The 19,440-nt window shown below is 62.6% G+C and overlaps 2 protein-coding genes across 4 annotated transcripts in view; one reads left to right on the top strand and one right to left on the bottom strand.

The window, feature by feature from the left end:
• Positions 1 to 9,543, top strand: part of Ralgds (ral guanine nucleotide dissociation stimulator) — a 42,388-nt gene extending 32,845 nt beyond the window's left edge. For all 3 annotated transcript variants that reach the window (XM_048345659.1, XM_048345649.1, XM_048345640.1), the window contains exons 5-18: positions 32 to 237; positions 443 to 792; positions 1,323 to 1,538; positions 1,805 to 1,908; positions 2,546 to 2,630; positions 4,221 to 4,289; positions 4,612 to 4,698; positions 5,021 to 5,053; positions 5,659 to 5,780; positions 6,016 to 6,111; positions 6,259 to 6,460; positions 6,595 to 6,837; positions 7,179 to 7,293; positions 8,675 to 9,543. In XM_048345659.1, coding sequence (XP_048201616.1) covers positions 32 to 237; positions 443 to 792; positions 1,323 to 1,538; positions 1,805 to 1,908; positions 2,546 to 2,630; positions 4,221 to 4,289; positions 4,612 to 4,698; positions 5,021 to 5,053; positions 5,659 to 5,780; positions 6,016 to 6,111; positions 6,259 to 6,460; positions 6,595 to 6,837; positions 7,179 to 7,293; positions 8,675 to 8,850 — 2,104 coding nt within the window. In that variant the 3' untranslated portion in view covers positions 8,851 to 9,543. The remainder of the gene's footprint in view (positions 1 to 31; positions 238 to 442; positions 793 to 1,322; positions 1,539 to 1,804; positions 1,909 to 2,545; positions 2,631 to 4,220; positions 4,290 to 4,611; positions 4,699 to 5,020; positions 5,054 to 5,658; positions 5,781 to 6,015; positions 6,112 to 6,258; positions 6,461 to 6,594; positions 6,838 to 7,178; positions 7,294 to 8,674) is intronic.
• Positions 9,544 to 11,465: 1,922 nt separating this feature from the next.
• On the bottom strand, positions 11,466 to 17,313 carry Cel (carboxyl ester lipase). The gene is made up of 11 exons (XM_048345670.1): positions 17,248 to 17,313; positions 15,985 to 16,135; positions 15,775 to 15,897; positions 15,399 to 15,596; positions 14,815 to 14,945; positions 14,568 to 14,675; positions 14,316 to 14,433; positions 13,740 to 13,926; positions 13,368 to 13,571; positions 12,383 to 12,580; positions 11,466 to 12,063 (listed from the first exon to the last, which is right to left on the bottom strand). Exons 1-11 carry the CDS (start codon positions 17,311 to 17,313, stop codon positions 11,559 to 11,561), a joined length of 1,989 nt encoding a protein of 662 aa, XP_048201627.1. The 3' UTR covers positions 11,466 to 11,558.
• Positions 17,314 to 19,440: the final 2,127 nt, after the last annotated feature.

Raw genomic sequence — 19,440 nt, 5'->3', positions numbered from 1 at the left:
TCTGACTCTGCCGCCCACCCTCTGCCTCCAGGGCCATCTCCTCCATCCTGGGCACGTGGCTGGACCAGTACTCGGAGGACTTCTGCCAGCCTCCACACTTTCCCTGCCTCAAGCAGCTGGTGGCCTACGTGCAGCTCAACATGCCCGGCTCAGACCTGGAGCGCCGCGCCCACCTGCTCCTGGCCCAGCTGGAGGACCTGGGGGCCAGTGAGCCCGAGCCCGAGGGGGTGGAGCCTGGTACGGGAGTTGGGAGCATGTTGGGGTTTGGTGCCGGTCCCCCCAGGAAGCGTCTCGGACAAGCCTGGAAATCCACAGAGGGGGATGGCCGTCTGACAAGACGTCCTGTTGATAGGGCTAGGCCTTTGCGGTCAGGAGGGCCTTCTCTGCCTTCGGGAAGACTCCGAGCCGGGCAGTAATGTGTGGCTCGCCTCTCCTCCCGCAGCTCTGTCGCCAGCCCCAGTGCTAGCTCTGAAGCCAAGTCCAGAGCTAGAGCCAGCTCCAGCACCGGCTCTGGCACCCCGCCCAGTGACACCACAAGCATCAGGTCCCGAGTTAGAGCCAGAGTCAGCTCTAGAGGCTGCTGTGGAGCGAGAGTCGGCGTCATTACCTGCTGCAGAGCTGGAGCCCGCCCCCTCACAGACTCCAGAGCCCGAACCTGACCCGGCGTCAGGCCCAGCCGGAGAACCTTCCTGCCCTTCCCCTGTGGCCGCGGAGAACGGGCTGAGCGAGAAGCCTCATCTGCTGGCGTTCCCTCCCGACCTGGTGGCGGAGCAGTTCACGCTGATGGACGCGGTGAGGGGCCGGGCAGGGCAGGGCAGGGTGGCGGCGGGCTTCCTGCAGACTCTGCTGCCCTGTCCTACGGTTCCGTCCCCTCAACCCGATCCCTAAAGCATAGCCGAGATGCACACCCTTCCCCGTGGCTGTGGAGGTTCAAGGATTGAGGCAGAGGTGCAGGCTCAGTGCTGCTTGGGCCCCTGATGAGAACCTGCTGCGTGCCCAGGCCAGACACGGGACCGGGCCCTCGTCCTGGGGCAGGCGCTGCGCGGGGGAACCAGGAGACGGACACGAGGAGGCCGGCCAGGGCCGGAAGGGGCCGCGAGGACCGGGAAGAGTCAGGGGAAGCACTGCCGTCCCTTCCCACCTTTCCCTCGGGTGCCGGGCGCGCTGCGTGGCCCGCACAGTGACCCGGAGACCCCCACGGGCTCCAGTGCCCCCCTCTGCACGCTCAGCCCCGTGCCCTCGTGCGGGCACACTTCCGGGCCTGGGTCGGGGCACCGTGTGGTATGTGACTGGGCCCGGTGACCCTCACGCTTTTCCCCCAGGAGCTGTTCAAGAAGGTGGTACCCTACCACTGCCTAGGCTCCATCTGGTCCCAGAGGGACAAGAAAGGCAAGGAGCACTTGGCGCCTACCATCCGGGCCACCGTCGCCCAGTTCAACAACGTGGCCAACTGCGTCATCACCACCTGCCTCGGGGAGCACAGCATGAAGGCCTCGGACAGGGCCCGCGTGGTGGAGCACTGGATCGAGGTGGCCAGGGTATGCCACTCTCCCGCCACCCTCCCCCGCCCAGGGGGGTGGGCGGTGGGCGGAGCCTGCTGTCTGGCCCGTCATCACCACTTGATGACTCTCTACCCTTGACGTGACCCGAGACCCTGTTCTCTGTCCCCTGGGGGTCCTGGTGAGACCCGCTCCGCGTGAGCTTCCTTCCCGAAAACCCAGCTCATCGGTGGGGGGGGGACGGCATCTGGGTGCGGGGGAGCCCGGGGCAGGCAGGGGGCTGCTCACACACTCTTCCTCCCCAGGAGTGCCGAGTTCTGAAGAACTTCTCTTCCCTCTACGCCATCCTCTCGGCTCTGCAGAGCAACGCCATCCACCGCCTGAAGAGGACCTGGGAAGAGGTCTCCAGGTGTGTGCCCCTTGCGGGTACCCAAGGGCTGGCATCACTCCCAGTGAGATCCGGGGCCCCCGCCTTCCAGCAGAGGGCGGCTGGGTGGGGAGACTCACGCTGCACCGGCCCTGCGTGGTCAGTCCTTGACAAGGCTCAGCTTTCCTTTCTGCCGGAAAGGAAAAGCCACAAACCTTTGTCCAGTTGCAGTCAAGCCAAAGCTACAGAGTGGAAGTGGGGTGGCACCCCATTGTTCCAGGAGGAAGAATCCTTCCCACGCCCGTGAGCCCTTAGAGCTCCGTGGAACCGTTTGCAAACCCCTTGTCCAGTTTGAGGTCTTGATGCTAAAAGAAAACGGAGCTGGGTGCTGGTGGCTCGTGTGTGAACCCTAGCTACTCGGGAAGCTGAGTTTGGAGGATCGTGCTTCAAAGTTAGCCTTGGCAAGCGAGTCTATAAAACCTTTTGTGTATCCATTTAACTAGCGAAAAGCTGGAAATGGGTATGGTCCAAGTAGTAGAGCACCCGCCTTGAGCATAAAAGCCAAGTGAGAGTGCAAGGCCTTGAGTTCAAGCCCCAGTATCAGCATAAACGCAAAGAAAAAAGTCTTCCTCCCTCCTCCTCTGCCTTCCCGACTGTCACGGTCTGTGCCCCTCTGCAGGGAAAGCTTCCGCGTGTTCCAGAAGCTGTCGGAGATTTTCTCAGACGAGAACAACTACTCCCTCAGCAGAGAGCTGCTGATCAAGGTAGGAGCGGTGGCGGCACCCGATGCGGGGCAGGGCACAAGGGGACCTCACAGTTCCTTCCTGCAAGGGTTTTTCACAAATTGTTGGCCTGGGGCTGGGGAGATGGCCTAGTGGCAAGAGTGCTTGCCTCGAATACATGAAGCCCCGGGTTCGATTCCCCAGCACCGCATATATAGAAAATGACCAGAGGTGGCGCTGTGGCTCAAGTGGCAGAGTGCTAGCCTTGAGCAAAAAGAAGCCAGGGACAGTGCTCAGGCCCTGAGTTCAAGGCCCAGGACTGGCCAAAAAAAAAGAATTTGGCCTCTCTCTTGGGGATGAAGGGACGAGAGGAGTGGGTTAGGCCATTGCGCAGGTTGGGCACGTGGAGTCCTAGGAGTTCCGGGGTGATGGGATGTGGTGGGGGGAGCACAGGGTGGTCCGGGGCAGCAGAGGAGCCTCGAGACTGGGGGTTCCCGCGCTGTGCAGTGATCAGCATCAGCCAGAATGTCGGGGAGGCTGAAGCAGACGGGGCTGCCTCCCCCACACCTGACCGGCACTCCCCGGGAAGCCGGACCTGGCCACCATCGATCGGGTGCGCGTCCCGGGGGAGCGGTCTCGGTGTCTCGGGGGTGTTAGGAGCTAGCCCGCCATGGGTTCTGCCAGTCTCGAGTCCAAACCTCGCACCTCCACGTGCACGCGGAGGCGCCATGCGGCTCCCAGCCCTTCACGGGACCCGATGCCGCGCGTGCTCAGACCGCAGGAGAGCGCCCAGCACCGCCGCAGCGCCCACGGCCCGGGGGCTTGAAAACTGTGAGGGGATGGAAGACTCCTGGGCGTCTCTACTGACTCCCTGGGCTGCTTGCTCGCAAGGAGCAGCGGAACGCACAGCCGCTCCACGGGGCACACCGCCCTGCACGAGTGAGCCCTGGGAACCTCCCGTCCCAGCTGCACAGAGGTGGCGATTGCTGCAGCGGCCATGAGCAGGGGCTGGAGAGAGAGGGGAAGACCGCCAGCGGTCTGGATCCCGACCCTACCCAGCTGAGCAGAGCCAGGATTTGGGGGTCGGGAAGGAGTCTGAAAGTCCATGGCGCTCTCCCTCTGTGCTCGGCTCCTTTGAGGACCCTGACACACAGAAGCTAGCTACCTGGACTCTCAGAGGCTCGGGGCCCCTTCCCGGGCTGACCTTCAGGGAGGGCATGGGACAGGCCACCGGCCTCTCTGGAGCTCAGTTTTCTCCTCTCACTTATGGAAGGATGCAGAGCTCCCGGGGCTGACCTCCCAGCTGGGCCGAAAGGAATGGATGTGGCAGAGGTCTGAGGAGGCCCTGCCCCCCCCCCCGCCAGTCAGGACAGCAGCATGGGTGGCAGGCAGGCAGGAGACCCCGGCTTCCCCCAGCCCCGAGAGGCACAGCTTGCAGATGAGGACGCAGGTAGAGGGAGCCCAGGCCCCCAGGCGAGATCCCACAGCGAGCGCTGGAGCAGAGCCTCCCCTAGAGTTGGCCCGCATCTGGCACCAACCACCAGGGATCTTCAGGCCTAAGGTTGGGGCATTAGAGGGATGAGGGGCGAAAGGATGAGGCCTCCCTAACCATCTCTCAATCAACCCTGGCAGGAGGGGACTTCCAAGTTTGCCACCCTGGAGATGAACCCTAGGCGAGGCCAGAGGCGGCCGAAGGAGATGGTGAGAGAGGAGACGAGGCCCCCCAGTCCTTGCCACCTTCTGCCCCCCCCCACTGCCTGAGATGCCCATTACATGTGGGCTGGGGCCCCGACCACTCCGTGCTCTGGTCATCTCGGAGGGAGGGGCTTTACCCACACACCCAGGGCCCAGCGGAGCCCGTGGGCTGGGGGGGGCGGGGGGACATGACTAAGTCAGTCTCAGGGGTCCTTGATGTAGGTAGGAGGGGCTCTGGTCAGGTGGCCCTCGGTTCCCCGGGCGACTCCCAGTGGAAGGTCCCCAGGGGGCCGGGCGGCCTTGCTTATCGCCAACCCCCACGCCACAGGGTGTCATCCAGGGCACCGTCCCCTACCTCGGCACGTTCCTCACTGACCTGGTGATGCTGGACACGGCCATGAAGGACTACCTATACGTAAGCGGCCTGGGGCAGGGCCTGGGGCTGGGGGTCCCCCGGGCTGAGATCTGGGAGGAGAAAGCCCCTTGATGGCCCCTGAGCCAGCACTCGGGAGAGCCCGGGGCACCCGTGCACCAAACACCACCGCTGATGCCCACAGAGGGACGGGTGGTGTCTGTGGGCAGCCCCTCCGGGGTCGGGCAGCCCACCACACAGGCAGAGCCTCTGCCTCCCACTGTTGGGCCCCGAGCCCACCCAGGTGTGCGCACCCCCCCCTGCCGGGAGCCCCCGGTACTGCAGCCTCGCTGCTTCCTAAACCACATTGCTGTCTGCTTTCCAGGGGAGACTGATCAACTTCGAGAAGAGGAGGAAGGTGAGCAGCGGCTGCCCTGGCGGCGGGGGGCGGGGAGGGGCGGGCAGGGCTCTCCATCCTGTCACCTTCCCCTAACTTGAAGGGACATGCGGTACAGAGAACGGGGGCCTCCGGCAGCCAGGCGGGGGTCTGAGGTGGGCTCTCGGACAGCTTTGTGTGTGTTTGTATGTGTGTCTGTGTGTGTGTCGGTGTGGCTGTGGCTGTGTGTGTCTGTGGCTCTGTGTGTCTGTGGCTGTGTCTGTGTGTGTCTGTGTCTGTGTGGCTCTGTGTGTGTGGCTGTGTGTGTCTGTGTGTGTCTGTGTGGCTCTGTGTGTGTGTGTGCATGTGTCTGTGTGTCTGCGTGTGTGTCTGCGTGTGTCTGTGTGTGTGTCTGCGTGTGTCTGTGTGTGCGTGTGTCTGTGTCTGCGTGTGTGTCTGTGTCTGCGTGTGTGCGTGTGTCTGTGTCTGCGTGTGTGTGTCTGTGTGTGTCTGTGTGGCTGTGTGGCTCTGTGTGTGTGTCTGTGTGTCTGTGTGTCTGTGTGTGTGTGTCTGTGTGTCTGTGTGGGTCCGGCTGTGAGGGGAAGGGGAGCAAAGCCCCATCACCGTCCGGCCCTCTCCCTAAACAGGAATTCGAAGTGATCGCCCAGATCAAGCTCCTGCAGTCGGCCTGCAACAATTACAGCATTGTGCCGGAGGAGCACTTCAGGGCCTGGTTTGAGGCCATGGAGCGGCTCAGCGAGGCTGAGAGGTGAGACTGGAAGGCACCGGGGCAGCGGGGTGGGGGCGGGGGGGCTGTGCCCCGGGGGTGGGGGGCAGTGGACAGGTGCCCGGGCCCTTCTGAGAGACTGAGGGCTGGGTCAGTAGGAACTGTGGGCTGGTGCCAGCTGGGGGCTCAGGCCGAGGCCTCCGGGAGGGAGCCGGAGAGCGTGGCGCCTGGTTGCCTCACACACACACACACGCGCGTGCACGCACACCCCTCTTAGCTACAACCTGTCGTGTGAGCTGGAACCCCCCTCAGAGTCAGCCAGCAACACCCTGAAGACCAGGAAGAGCACGGCCATTGTCAAGCGCTGGAGCGAGTGAGTGCCCGGCGGGGGCGGGCTGGGGCTGCGGGGACACTGCCCGCGCCAGGGCCCAGGGGCCCGGCTTCACCCTCGGCGATGGGAGAGCGCACCGGGGCCTGGCCGCTCGGGGAGCCCCCAGTGAGCCGGCCCCCCTCTGTTCAGCCGCCAGGCCCCCAGCACCGAGCTCAGCCCCAGCGGCAGCTCGCACTCCAAGTCCTGCGACCAGCTCAGGTGCGGCCCCTACCTCAGCAGCGGGGACATGGCCGACGCGCTCAGCGTGCACTCGGCCGGCTCCTCCAGCTCCGACGTGGAGGAGATCAACATGAGCTTCGTCCCAGAGTCCCCTGACGGCCAGGAGAAGAAGGTGACTGCTCCCCCCCCCCGCCCCCTCCCCCCACCCCGGCTCCACCAGGAGGCCCAGCTGCTGAGCTCGGCCTCGGGGAGCCCCTGCAGACGCCCGCCGGGCCGGGGCTTCTGCTGACATGGCTGCCTCCGCAGTTCTGGGAGTCGGCTTCCCAGTCCTCCCCAGAAACCTCGGGGATCAGCTCCGCCTCCAGCAGCACGTCGTCCTCGTCGGCCTCCACCACGCCCGTGGCCGCCACCCGCACCCACAAGCGCTCCGTGTCGGGGGTCAGCGGCTACAGCTCCTCGCTGCCCCTGTACAACCAGCAGGTGGGCGACTGCTGCATCATCAGGGTGAGCCTGGACGTGGACAACGGCAACATGTACAAGAGCATCCTGGTGAGCTGGGCGGCCGGCGCCCCCTGGCGGCCTCCACCCGCCCGCGCGCCCGCCCGCCCTCCCAAACCACCAGGGGACCCGGAGCGGGGTGCCCGGCCCCCACCGTGGGGCGCGGGCCAGGGGGAGGGGCCGGCGCTGCCCGGGGCCGGTTTGAGCTGTGACCTTCTTGCGGGCGGGCGGGCAGGTGGCAGGCCGTCCCAGGAGAGGGGCGGGGTACTGTCCGCGCTCCGTGGAGGCCGTGCCGGGGAACCGGAGAAAGTGAGGCTGCGTCGGGCCTGTGCTCCGGCCCCCGGTGCCACCCCAGGGCTCGTCCCTGATGTCCTGCTCCCTGCCCCGGCCAGGTGACCAGCCAAGATAAGGCCCCCACTGTCATCCGCAAGGCCATGGACAAGCACCACCTGGACGAGGAGGACCCCGAGGAGTACGAGCTGGTGCAGGTCATCTCCGAGGACCGAAGTGAGTCACAGCCCCAGACTCGGGGAGCGTGGCTGCCGTCAGGGTGGCTGCCTCAGCAGGGGCTGGTTCTCCCCGCCCTGGCCTGGGTGAGGAACACGGTGCGGAGAGGGCACTGGTGCATCGTGGAGAGCGAGGCCAGACAGCCGCTGGGCATGGATGCTCAGAAAGAAGGGCGCCCGCGTGACCTGGGGCTTCACAGGTTACAGCCCAGGAACATGGAGGGAACCCAGTCAGGGTTCTGAGGACAGAACCAGGACCAGCCCCTAGCCAGGCAGCCTGGACTGGTGACCTGGAAGCTCAAATCCTCTGCCCCATGGCCAGGAGAGATAAGAGTATTCGGAGTGCGCGGGCCCTGAACATCCACGCGCAGTAGCGGCGCCCCGCTGTCTCCAGCCATCCGATTGCACCATGCGGTCCTTTGCCTAGATGATCCGCGTTGGCACCACCTGCCTGTCATCAAGCCTTTGCTGGCTTCCCGCACCCTCCCCTGGAGTCGGCGGCACGGCCTCCCTTCTTCCCGGAAAGGAAGTCGAGGCCTGGGAGGCTGATGCGCGCAAATGAGAACGCAGCACGTGGGCAGGAGTTGGGTGCAGTGTAGACTCGGTTGTCAGGAGACTCTCGGGCAGAGGAGACGGAGGAGGCCGCAGAGGCCGCAGGGGAGGCGAGTCCTGCCGAGCGCACGGGCTCCCTGGGTCGGAGGCCCCTGGGATGCGTGCTGCGCAGGGGGCGGAGTCCAGGCCCGCCCCCCGTGCTCCGTGGGGTCCTCCTTGTTCTCAGTAGGACGGTGGAGTCCCCTGGGATGCGTGCTGCGCAGGGGGCAGAGTCCAGGCCCGCCCCCCGTGCTCCGTGGGGTCCTCCTTGTTCTCAGTAGGATGGTGGAGGCCCCTGGGATGCGTGCTGCGCAGGGGGCGGAGTCCAGGCCCGCCCCCCCCCCGCCCCCGTGCTCCGTGGGGTCCTCCTTGTTCTCAGTAGGACGGTGGAGGCCCCTGGGATGCGTGCTGCGCAGGGGGCGGAGTCCAGGCCCGCCCCCCGTGCTCCGTGGGGTCCTCCTTGTTCTCAGTAGGACGGGGCTCCCAGGAGCTGCTGTGCGTTCTGGGAAGCCGGCAGTGCCCGGTACTGATCGAGGCCGCGGGGAGGGCAGGAGGGGCTCCCTGCGCCCCCTCCGGGCAGAGCTGGCACCACCCGAGCCCCACGTTCTTTCCTGAGCACCGGGGTGGGTTCCGGGCAGGGCTCCCAGGCCCTCGGTGTCCCTGGCGCTGGACTGCAGGGGTGGCCGCGTCCTGCCTCGCCCCTGCTCGGGTCTGCGGGGGCTTCTCAGGTGGCGGGTGTGGCCCAGGCCCTGGCAGTTCTGCTGACGCGCTCTCTGCCCCTCTCCCACCAGAGCTGAAGATCCCTGAAAACGCCAATGTGTTCTACGCCATGAACTCCACTGCCAACTATGACTTCGTGCTGAGGAAGCGGACCTTCAGCAAGGGGGTGAAGGTCAAGCACGGAGCCAGCTCCACCCTCCCGCGCGTCAAGCAGAAGGGACTCAAGATTGCCAAGGGCATCTTCTAAGGACGTCTCCCTGGGTGGGACTGGCCGGGGGCCGAGGACTTAGGGACCCGAGTGGCCCAGGCCACGCAGGCGCGTTGCCGCCAGCCCAGGCCACCCCCAGACTCCAGTGTCAACCCAAACCTCTCCCGCCGGGATTGACACCTGCCGCGCGGCAGGCCGACCTGGCCCCCGGGGAGACCACCCGCTGCCTTAGGTGCCTTCTCTCTGGAACCAGAGGACCAGCTGACCTTGGCCAAGGAGCGCCGCCCAGGGCACGGTGCCCGGCCCGCCCCCCGGCGCTGCCCTCCGAGTTCTGCCCGACGCCTGCCCAGGCGCAATCACTGCCACCCGCGCCCCCAGGCGCCTCTCGCCCGGCAGCACCGGGCACTGCGGTTCTCTCCTGCTCGCGGGGGGCCCCCCCGGCCCGTGCGCTTGGTGGGGGTCCCCGCCCCTCCTCCTGCCGCTCTAGCCTTTCTCAGGCTGCACCAAAGATTCCACCTTCAGGGCCAGCCCAGAGTGCCCGAGTGTTGCCCACCACGAACCCCAGCCCGGCCCTGGAGCTGAGAGGCAAGGCCACGCGCAGACCTCACGCCCCGCCCCGCCCCGCCCCGCCGGCGCGGACAGGCCCGCGGGCCACCGGGCTCAGGCCGCCGCACGGGCCATCTGCCACCGCGCCCTGGGCGCACGCGACCGCGCGAGTCAGGGGCTTGAGGTAGCGGGGGTTTGGGGGGTGGGAGGGAAGGACGTCTGGACATTTGTATAAAAAGAAAAGAAAAAAGATGTTTACTGATTGGGGTGGGGCAATATTTATTTGTTGTAAATAGAAAATGTTAGACTTGAATATTATATTAAAATCTTGTTTCTACTATAACCTGGTCGTTGTGGTTTCCTTGTTATGTTCTGGTGCGTTGATGATGAGACAGAGACTCACATTTCAGGTTGAGATGCTAACTATTGCAAGCCAGGCACCGGGGGCTCACACCTGTAACCCTAGCTCCTCGGGAGGCTGAGAGCTGAAGAGCGCTGTTGGAAGCCAGCAGGGCGAAAAGTCCCTGTGAGAGTCTCATGTCTAATTAAACCACCAGGAAACTGGGAATGGTGCTGTGGCTCAAAGTGGTAGAGCACTTGTCTTGAGCAAAAATAATCAGGGACAGTGCCAAGTTTTAAGCCCCACTATAGACGCCCCCAAAATTATATAATTACATATATGTATATATATGTGTGTGTGTGTGTATATGTATGTATATATGTGTGTGTGTGTGTGTATATATATATATATACTGTTCAATTAAAAGACCTAGCATGGCAGAACAGATCTTAAAAAGCACGAACTACTTATGCTGTATTCAAGGAGACTTGTTTTGAGTACGACATAAAAAGATGGAAAAAAGGAAAACTATTCAAGGAAAAACAGCATGTTTGAATAATGACTACCTTATCGGGCAGATATATTTTGTATCAAAAAGGTAGCAAGAGATGTGGAAGTCATTGTATCTTGGCAAAAAGCTCCAGTTCATCATAACGATACATCAGTTGCAAATGTATCATGTTCAGATATATAAACACCTCAAAATATACGAAGTGCCAGGTGCCGGCGGCTCAGGCCTGTGATCCTAGCTCCCCGGGAGGCTGAGAGCCGAGGGTCGCAGCTAGAAGGACCAGGCGGACGACCAGATGACTTGAACACACTACAAACGAGTCAGACTAGGCCGCCATGTGCAGGACACCCAAGTCGGCCACAACAGAGCATGTGTGCTTCTCGTGTGCTCACAGAACACTCTCCAGGGCTGCCCACGTGGTAGGCCACAAATGAGCCCAATATAGTTTAAGACTGACATAATACAGAGTATTTTTTCCAATGACAGTGGAATGAAACCAGAAATCCACAACAGAAAGCAAGCTGAAATACTTTAAATACTCTTATCTCCAATTAGTCACCAAAAAGCCAGAAGCGGATGTGTGACTCAAGTGGTCGAGAGCCAGCCTTGAGAGAAAACGCTAAGGGACAACAGGCAGGCCCCAAGTTCAAGCCCCAGGACACACACACACACACATACACACACACACACACACAACTTGCAAGAAGCTTTTCCTGATTCTAGACAGTTAGCTGCCTTTCCACAGGTCTGGAGGATGAGAAACACTTGGTTCTGGGTGTGCTGGACCACAGGTTAGACTTGTGCAGGTTTCAAATTCATACTGCGGAATTTAGCACGGAGAGAGAAATGGCAAACAGATCGGACCTACGGGAGAAAAGCATTGCCTAGGACGGAGAACTTTGCCTTCCTCCTCCGGGGGCCTCGGCCAAGGCTTTCCCTTAGCTGAAACCCTCCGGATCCTTGCCTGAAGCCCCAGAATTCCTTTCCCTGCTGGTTTTGCGCTAAGGAGCCCCGTGGCCTCTGCGGGGTGCGCGTGGCCTCTCCAGGTGGGCCCCCGGGGATACTGGCTCGGGGCGGACTCTCTGGATGCTCATCGCACACTCGACGTCTCTGAATCACTGAGGATGTCCAAGAGCACACTGGCCAAGGAGATGGGCTGGCTGGGGGGAGGGGTGGGGGGAGGGCGTTTGTGTCTGGTAAGGACCGCCCGTCCCTCCTTCCTTCGGCCTGGATCTCAGAAGCAGAGACACACTGGGCGGAGAGACCTGAGGTTTTATTCAGAAGGAGCTCAGGAGAGGAGGCGGGCGGGGTCCACCCTTAGGGCCTCTTGGAGCCAGGACTCATGAGACCCTAGAAGCCAATGGCAACAGGCATTGGAGCTCCTTCAGGGTCGTCAGCCGGGGGCACGGGAGCGGCCTGGGAGTCATCCGCCGGGGGCACCGGGGAGGCCTGGGGGTCGTCCACCGCCGGGGGCACCGGGGAGGCCTGGGAGTCATCCGCCGGGGGCACCGGGGAGGCCTGGGGGTCGTCCACCGCCGGGGGCACCGGGGAGGCCTGGGGGTCGTCCACCGCCGGGGGCACCGGGGAGGCCTGGGGGTCGTCCGCCGGGGGCACCGGGGAGGCCTGGGGGTCGTCCACCGCCGGGGGCACCGGGGAGGCCTGGGGGTCGTCCACCGCCGGGGGCACTGTGGGCAGTTCACTGTAGGTCACAGCCCAGTACTGCACATACTTCCTCCTCAGGTGCGCCTTCATGGACTGGCTGTTCATCTTCTTGGTGATCTCCAGGTAGTTACCGTCCTCCATGGTGTAGGGGTACCAGTGTGTGGGCACAGGCGAGTGGCCCATGTTGGGGTCCCTGAAGAAGAGGAAGAAGCTAGGTAGGATCTGAGAACTGCTGGGTGGACAGGGGGCTCTGGGCCCAAATGCCTGATTTGCCCCTGGAGCTGACCCTGCCTATGTCCCAACCCTGCTGGGCATGTGTATACTGGGTATGCAATTCAGGTCCTCACGTACCAACAGGGACATCAAGGCTGGGGGAGAGGGGGTTTAGTGACTTGTCTAAAGTTCTCTCAGCAAGTGAGGAAATAGGGCTGGATCTCAGGCCGACAGAGCCACGGTTGGAGGCGGTTCTCCAGTCTGCCGCCCTGGGCCCTGAGTTCAACCCCACGCCTTACCCGCTTTTGGCAAAGTTGGTCCAGTAAGCAATCATGGCCTTGGAGATGGTCCTGTCTTGGGCACGGTAACCCAGGGGCGTGGCGAAGGGCTTGCCAAACACATACTGCAGGTCATCGGCGTGGTCAGCCCCCATCCATTTGGGATAGATGGGCATCCGAGAGGGGTGGGAAAACAGGTAGGAGTAGGTCCGGCCACTCCTGAGGGGGAAGAGAGCCCAGGTTGGCAGGGTGCTTGCTGGGGGCTCCCCAGCCCAAGGATGAGCCCCAAAGGGGGCAGGAGGCCGTGGGAGCCCCCCAAGACTTACAAGGAAAGTGGGGTTCTTATACCCAGAGCTGGGACAGCTGCAGACTGAACTCATGGCCTGTACCCCACCTCTACAAAAAGTATGGAGGTCGCTTCCTCCTGAAATGCAATAGCAAAGATTTCTTTTCCTCTCTGTGGGAATTCACATTTTTCATTTGATGGACCAAGATCCTTGCCCTTATCCATTTCTCTTGTCTTTTTTTTTTTTTTTTTTTGGTACCAGTACTGGAATTTGAACTCAGGGCCTTGCAACTCTTTTTTTTTTTGGCCAGTCCTGGGGCTTGGACTCAGGGCCTGAGCACTGTCCCTGGCTTCTTTTTGCTCAAGGCTAGCACTCTGCCACTTGAGCCACAGCGCCCCTTCTGGCCATTTTCTGTATGTGTGGTGCTGGGGAATCGAACCCAGGGCCTCATGTATATGAGGCAGGCACTCTTGCCACTAGGCCATACCCCCAGCCTGCCTTGCAACTCTTGCTTGGCTTTTTCACTCCAGCTGGCACTCCGCCACTGAGCCATGCCTCCACTCCCAGCGTTTTGCCGGTTGAGCTGCGATCCTCCGAGCTCAGCCCCCTGAGCAGCTAGGATTACAGTCGTGAGCCGCCAGTGCCCCGCTTCCCTTGCTGACCCGGCTGCTGGGTGAGCTCAGAGACCTCCCAGGGGGCCATGCGTCCCACATCCTCACTTGGCATTCATTTTGTGCTGGGCCAGAGCCAACTCCGTGGGAACCAGGAAGAGGACGTCGGTCTCCAAGTCCACCACCGTCTTCTTTTTAGTGGCCTGGGATGGGTCCTGGGCCCAGGGCTCAGTGTAGATGTCAAAGGTGGCACTGGCGCCTCGGTGCCCCTTGGTGAGGGTGAGTCCGCTGACCATCCTGTAGAAATCCTCCCTGCGGGGACCAAGCCAGCGTGGGACTCAGCCCTAGCGCGGACGTCCCCGCACGGGGCCCTCCTTGTTCCCCTTCCCTCGCCCAAGGCCTGCAGCCTCCACGCCAGGCTTCCAAGGCCAGTCCCTGCCCAGTTGTCCACACATCCCCGTCCTGGGCCCCCCCACTCACTCCGTGATGTCCTTGTTGGACTTGTCAATGGCTGGCATGTCGATGGTGGCAAAGAGGTGCCCGTCCATGTTGTTGGTGCCTGCTAAGTAATCAATGTCGGCGGCGTTGCCGTACAGGTTGATGGGGTCATCGGGGATGAAGTCTCCGTCGACGACAGGGACGAAGCCCAGGTAATGCACCATGGGGTCTGGGTGGGAGACAGCAGAGTTCCTTCCAGTGTCCGCCTGGCCCTGCCCCTGGGCTCTTGCATCTGGACGTGATCTCCTTCTCTGATCTGGGCCAGGGCTCCCCAGCCCCAGCCCCAGGCACCTTTAGGACTGGGTGCCCTGCGTTGGGATGGAGGCCGTGCAGGGCTGGGTGTTGAGCCAGCACGCCGGGGCCTCCATCTCCTAGGTGCCAGGGGTCCTTAGCACTGAGACCTGCCAGCAGGTGGCAGCAGCCAGCCAAGCACATGGGCCAGTTAGGGACAGGGCCAGACCTCAGGCCTGGTACCTTCTTCTCGTCTCTGGGCACTGCCTGGCAGAGGACACCCCCACCCCCACCCCACCCCCCCCCCAGCCCTGGACACCCGCTCACACTCCAGGCCTGCCAGTGGCATCTTGTAGGCCATTGTCAGGGCGCGAGGGTCGGTGACCTTGAGACACCTGGCCAGCCTGCCGGTGTCATCTGTGGGGCAGCCCACCTTCTGCGCGATCTGGGGAGGGAGGGAGGGAGGGGGGTGCGAGGTAGACAGCCGGTGAGGCCAGTGACCAGGCAACGGCAGGATCCGGGACAGAGACGGACACGAGGGGGGTCCCCACCAGGACCTCCAACCAGGCCCCCCCTCACCTTTTCTGCCCAGAAGAGCGGGTTGTGCTGGACGGCCCAGGGGCTCAGCGCCACGCCGCTCTGGCTAATGGCTCTCCGGATGAGGCCCTTGTTGTAGGGGGAGAGCGTCTGCAACACCCAGAAGTCCTCTCACCGGGATGACACCCAACCTGTCCCCTCCAGTCCCCACTCTCCTCCCTCTGGTCTCTCCAGCCTCATCACGGTCCCCCTCCCCCTCCCGCCCCCCTCCAAGGGCGCCGCCTGAGACCTGCAGAGACACACTGGCGCCTCCAGCGGATTCCCCAAAGATGGTGATGTTATCGGGGTCCCCTCCAAAGGCTGCGATGTTCCTCTTCACCCAGGCAATAGCCATGTGCTGGTCGCGGAGGCCGTAGTTCCCTGTGGGCAGGGGAGGGGCTGAGCCTTCAGCGGGAGGATGGGGGAGATGGGGGGCCCAGAGTCTGCCCCCCCCGAGGTGCAGTGGGGGTTCCGGGTCCCACTGAGGCGCGGGGAAAGCTCGGGACGGCCGGTGAAGGGTCTCTAGGAGGCGGCTGGGGTGGTGAACTATGAGAGGGGTACACACGGAGAAGGGGAGCAGGACCTCTGTCTGCCATGTGGCTCTGTACCCACTGGGCTCCCCAGCCCTGGGCCTCTCTCCGCGTCTGTCTGTCTTTCTATGTCTGTCTGCCTCAGCCCTGCCTCGCGGCTGCGATGGGGGCTCTGGGCCGCCTGCCCGTGGGGCTGTCAGAGCCGGACTGTCCTCTGCTGGCTCTGAGCGGGTGGGGTCCCGCCCGCTCCCCGCCCCCCGCCCCCCGCCCCCCGCCCCCCCGCAGCCCAAGGCGCCCGGCCCACCTGGCAGGTTGGCGTCCCCCGTGCTGAGGAAGCCCAGGGGGCCGACGCGGTAGTTCAAGGTGACCACAATGACGTTGCCCCGTGTGGCAATCTCCTCCCCGTCATACAAGTAGTTACTGAGGAAGTTGGCCCCGTGGCCGGACCCCATGAGGAAGGCACCCCCGTAAATCCAGATCATCACGGGCAGATTGTGGGAGACTGCGAGGGAAAGCAGGCGGGTGACCCCCCGGGTGCCCCAAAGCTGGGGTCAGCGGTGGGAGCGCCCTCTCCCCTCCTCAGGGATGACTGCGGCCTCGAAGCCCGCCCCCCCCGCCAATCCCAGGGCAAGGCCCTAAGCTCCGCCTAGGGGGTCCCTTCCAGGAGTGGGGAGCCAGACCTTGCTTCCTGCCCTGGGGGACCCAGATGTTGAGGTAGAGGCAGTCTTCGCTCCCGTAGGTGTTGTCCTGGGTGATGGTAGCCTGCAGGCATCGCTTCCTGAAGTCTTTGGCCTTCAGGGTTCCTGTGGTAGCAGGAGGGCTGGTGTGAGGAGGGTCCCCCCCATTCCCCCCCCTGCAATCCAGGGCTGGCTCTGTGCCCGACCCTCTACCTTGCCAGCCGGGGTGGCGCTGGGGGTTCTCCAGGGTCCTGGCGGTGGCATAGGGAATGCCCTTGAAGATGTCCACAGATTCGCCGCCCAAGAGGCTGAGCTTCTTATTGACGCCTTCCACGAAACCGCCTTCCGTGTACACGGTCCCCAGCTGGGAGAGAGCCGCAGAGCTGGGTGGGGTCAGCCCCGGCGGGCTCCGGGTTCCCAGACGCGGCCTCACTGTCCCAGACCGGGAGCCCTGCAGCCCTCCAAAGCCCGGGCAGGCCGACGGGGCCCTGCCTCTCTGGGAGAGGGGGAACTGGGGGGGAAGCACCCAGAAGGAGCCCTGTTGGCTGCCCGGCACCCCCGCCCAGGCGCCTGAGCTTCCCAGGCCCCTGGGAGAGGCAGAGGGCCAGGTGGGCACCAGAGGGACTGGGGAGCAGTCTCTGGAAGTGTCTGCCAGGTTGTGGCTGCCCCAGGGCTTCAACGGGGGGACCCCAGGTGTGGACACTCTGGCCAGAGTGGCAGTGCCCTTCGGCACCCAAAAGAACTCTTCCTAGAAGGAACTCTCCATGGCAGTGCCCAGGGCCAGCACCCCAACTTCCAGGTTCAAGGGGGCAGCTCTCAAGGATGGGAGGGGCCTGGAGGAGGGGCTCCAGGACCTGGGAAGGGCAGCGCACGAGGTGTCGAACAGGCACAAAACATGACCTTTCTGTGGCTCTGGGGGCAAAGGGCAGGCTACAGGGGCAGCCTCCTGGCCAGCAGTCTAGGGGAGCCCTTTCTGGGGGAACCCCAGGGTGGTTCACTCTCTTGGGGGAGCAGGGAGTGGAGGCTGCTCAGGAGACACATTCCCGGTTTGGACTAGACGGGGTCCGGGATTCCTACTTGGGAACAGGAAGTGGACACGCTGCACACTGTGACTCTGGCTTGCCCCAGGCCTCTACTTTCCAGTCCGGAAGATGGGGGGCTCAGTGAGATATTGTCAGGACAGCGGCCGGACTTGGCATGGAAACTTCAAGAGGCCCCGAGTTCAGATCCATCGTGAACTTTTTAAAAAAAAGTACACCGATGTTCCAGGCACCACATGGAACGGGCCTGTCGCCAGCGTGGCTCTGTTTACCTGCCATGCCACGTCGGCCGTGCGGGCTCTGCCTCCGTGCAGGGCTCGGGGTTCTCTTGCTCCGGCTGACCCGCCTGTGCTCGCCCCGCTAGGCCCGGTCCCCGGTTCCCCGTGGGGACTGACGGGCCCCGGCCCGGCCTCGGGCAGGACGCCCGCTTGCTTACCTTCGCAGCGCCGGCCGCCGCCAAGCAGCAGGCGAGGCCCAGGACGGCCAGCTCCAGGTGCCCCATGCCGGCGTCTGCCTCGGGGTGGCCTCCTCCAGCCCCGGCTATTTATCGGGCCGGAGTCAAGAGTTGGCTCCCGCACACGCACACGCGCACGCGCACGCGCAGGCACAGGCACAGGTGCAGGCTGGCCCCCCATTCCCAAGGCAGGCTGCCTCCGGGCATCCGGGTTGGTGCCCAGAGTGCACCTGTGCAGGTGCAGCCGACCTGGGAACAGAGTCAGATGGCACAGGGGCGGGGAGGGCTGCCAGCGCCTTTGGCCGGCCTGCCCCCTACCTCATCTGGAGGGGTGCATCTGGGTCAGAGGTGACTGCGTTTCACAGCAGCTCTCAGCTGGGCATCTGAGCCTACAAACTGGGCCGGGGATGTGCAGGACTCCTGGAAGGGGGGGTACGTGGCGGACACGACGTGGCTCTAGGCAGGGAGAAGGGGGCCTGAGACAGGACGTGATCGGACAGAGCCAGAGCCCCCCCTCCCCTCCCCCCCACAGCCTCTTCTGTCCAGGGATCTGCGCCACCAGCTCTGATCACCATACCCACTTCTGCCCCTGGCGCTCTAGCCGGCTCTCTGAAAGGTCCCCGCACCTCCAGTGCATCCATGCTGAGGTGCTGACCGGCCAGTGTGCAGGGATAAGGGCCGGCCACAGTGGGGGGACAGGGTGCGCGGGCGAGAGACCTGGGACAGCAAGGACGAGCAGGAAATGCACAGTTAACTGGGCCTTGTACCACGGAGCTGAATTCCAAGAACCAGTGCCAAAGGAAATCATTCTGAATGGGGGGAGGGGGGGTGCAGGGTTTTTGTTCAAGAATATTCCATGCAGCGAGGAAATACGGGGAAGAGCAGCACCACGCAACACCATAAGGAAGCAACTGGCCGAATACAGAACGAGGGCTCTGTAGAACAAACATCCTTTTGTCTCACTCTGCTTTCAGCTGCTGTTACGGGATTCCTGTAAAGGCTTTTTACCTCTCGGTTCTGAGGCCCAAGAGCACGGTGCTGCATACCTAGCATCCAGGGGTCCTTGGGCCGCTTCACCTCCTGGTGGAAGGCAAGAGAGACTTGCCTCGAGCAAGAGACTTGTCTGATTCTTGTCCCAAAAGTAAAATGCCATTTTTGCAATAATCAGAGGAAACGTGAACACTAAAATATCCCTGGGTACTCTGTGAAGGATTGGGTCAGTCAGCTTTATGTGCTAACTTGGCTGCACAACAGTCTATGTGGTCAGACTTATTCTGGATGTTTCTGTGCAGGTGATTTTTGGATGACATTGATACTGAAGTCAGTAGACATAGATAACAGCGGCTTCTCCCCCACGCGGCGGTTCTTGCCTGGTCAGCCGCAGGACTGCACAGAACTGAGAAGATGTGGCAAGAACACTGCTCGTGGGCTGAGGCTCTTCCACGCGTCTTCAGCCTACTCCACCGGCAGACTTTGCACCAGCGCCCCACAACTGTGGGCCAACTGTTTGAAAAATCTGTGCGCACACACACAGACCTAATAGCTTGCTTCCTTGGAAATTAACTAGTGCTACAGTCACAAGAGTGTTATGGAGTTCACATCAACAATTTTTTCCCCTCAGTCCTGGGGCTTGAACTCAGGGCCTGGACTCTGTCCCTGAACTTCTCTGTGCTCAAGGCTAGCACTCTACCACCTGAGCCACAGCCCCACTTCCTGTATTTTCTGTTTATGTGGTGCTGAGGAATCAAACCCAGGGCTTCATGCATGCAAGGCAAGCACTCTTCTGCTAAGCCACATTCCCAGCCCAAGAAATGTTTTTTTTTTATCCTAGCTACTCACAAAAAGCTGAGATCTGAGGATGGTGGTTCAAAACCAGCCCAGGCAGAAAAGTCCCCATGAGATTCTTATCTCCAATTAACTACTCAAAATAACACAAGTGGAGCTATGGCTCAAAATGGTAGTGCTAACATTGAGCAAAACTTGCTCAGGGAGGGCTGGGGATATGGCCTAGTGGCAAGAGTGCTTGTCTCGTATACATGAAGCCCTGGGTTCAATTCCCCAGCACCACATATGTAGAAAACAGCCAGAAGAGGTGCTGTGGCTCAAGTGGCAGAGTGCTAGCCTTGAGCAAAGAAGACAGGGACAGTGCTCAGGCCCTGAGTCCAAGGCCCATGA

The sequence above is a fragment of the Perognathus longimembris genome, chromosome 1 (genome assembly GCF_023159225.1).
Source record: "Perognathus longimembris pacificus isolate PPM17 chromosome 1, ASM2315922v1, whole genome shotgun sequence".
Classification (NCBI taxonomy): Eukaryota; Metazoa; Chordata; class Mammalia; order Rodentia; family Heteromyidae; genus Perognathus; species Perognathus longimembris.
The sequence above is the reverse complement of the archived record's forward strand: the minus strand, read 5'-3'. Positions and strand labels throughout refer to the sequence as shown.

Excerpts from the sequence above, each read along its gene's own strand:
- Cel (XM_048345670.1), bottom strand. The coding sequence starts at position 17,313 with ATGGGGCACCTGGAGCTGGCCGTCCTGGGCCTCGCCTGCTGCTTGGCG. Across the intron at positions 14,946-15,398 it reads GGGGGACGCCAACCTGCCAG|GGAACTACGGCCTCCGCGAC; the intron begins GTGGGCCGGGCG and ends CCCTGCCCACAG. Across the intron at positions 12,581-13,367 it reads CAGCACAAAATGAATGCCAA|GAGTGGCCGGACCTACTCCT; the intron begins GTGAGGATGTGG and ends CTTCCCCCTCAG.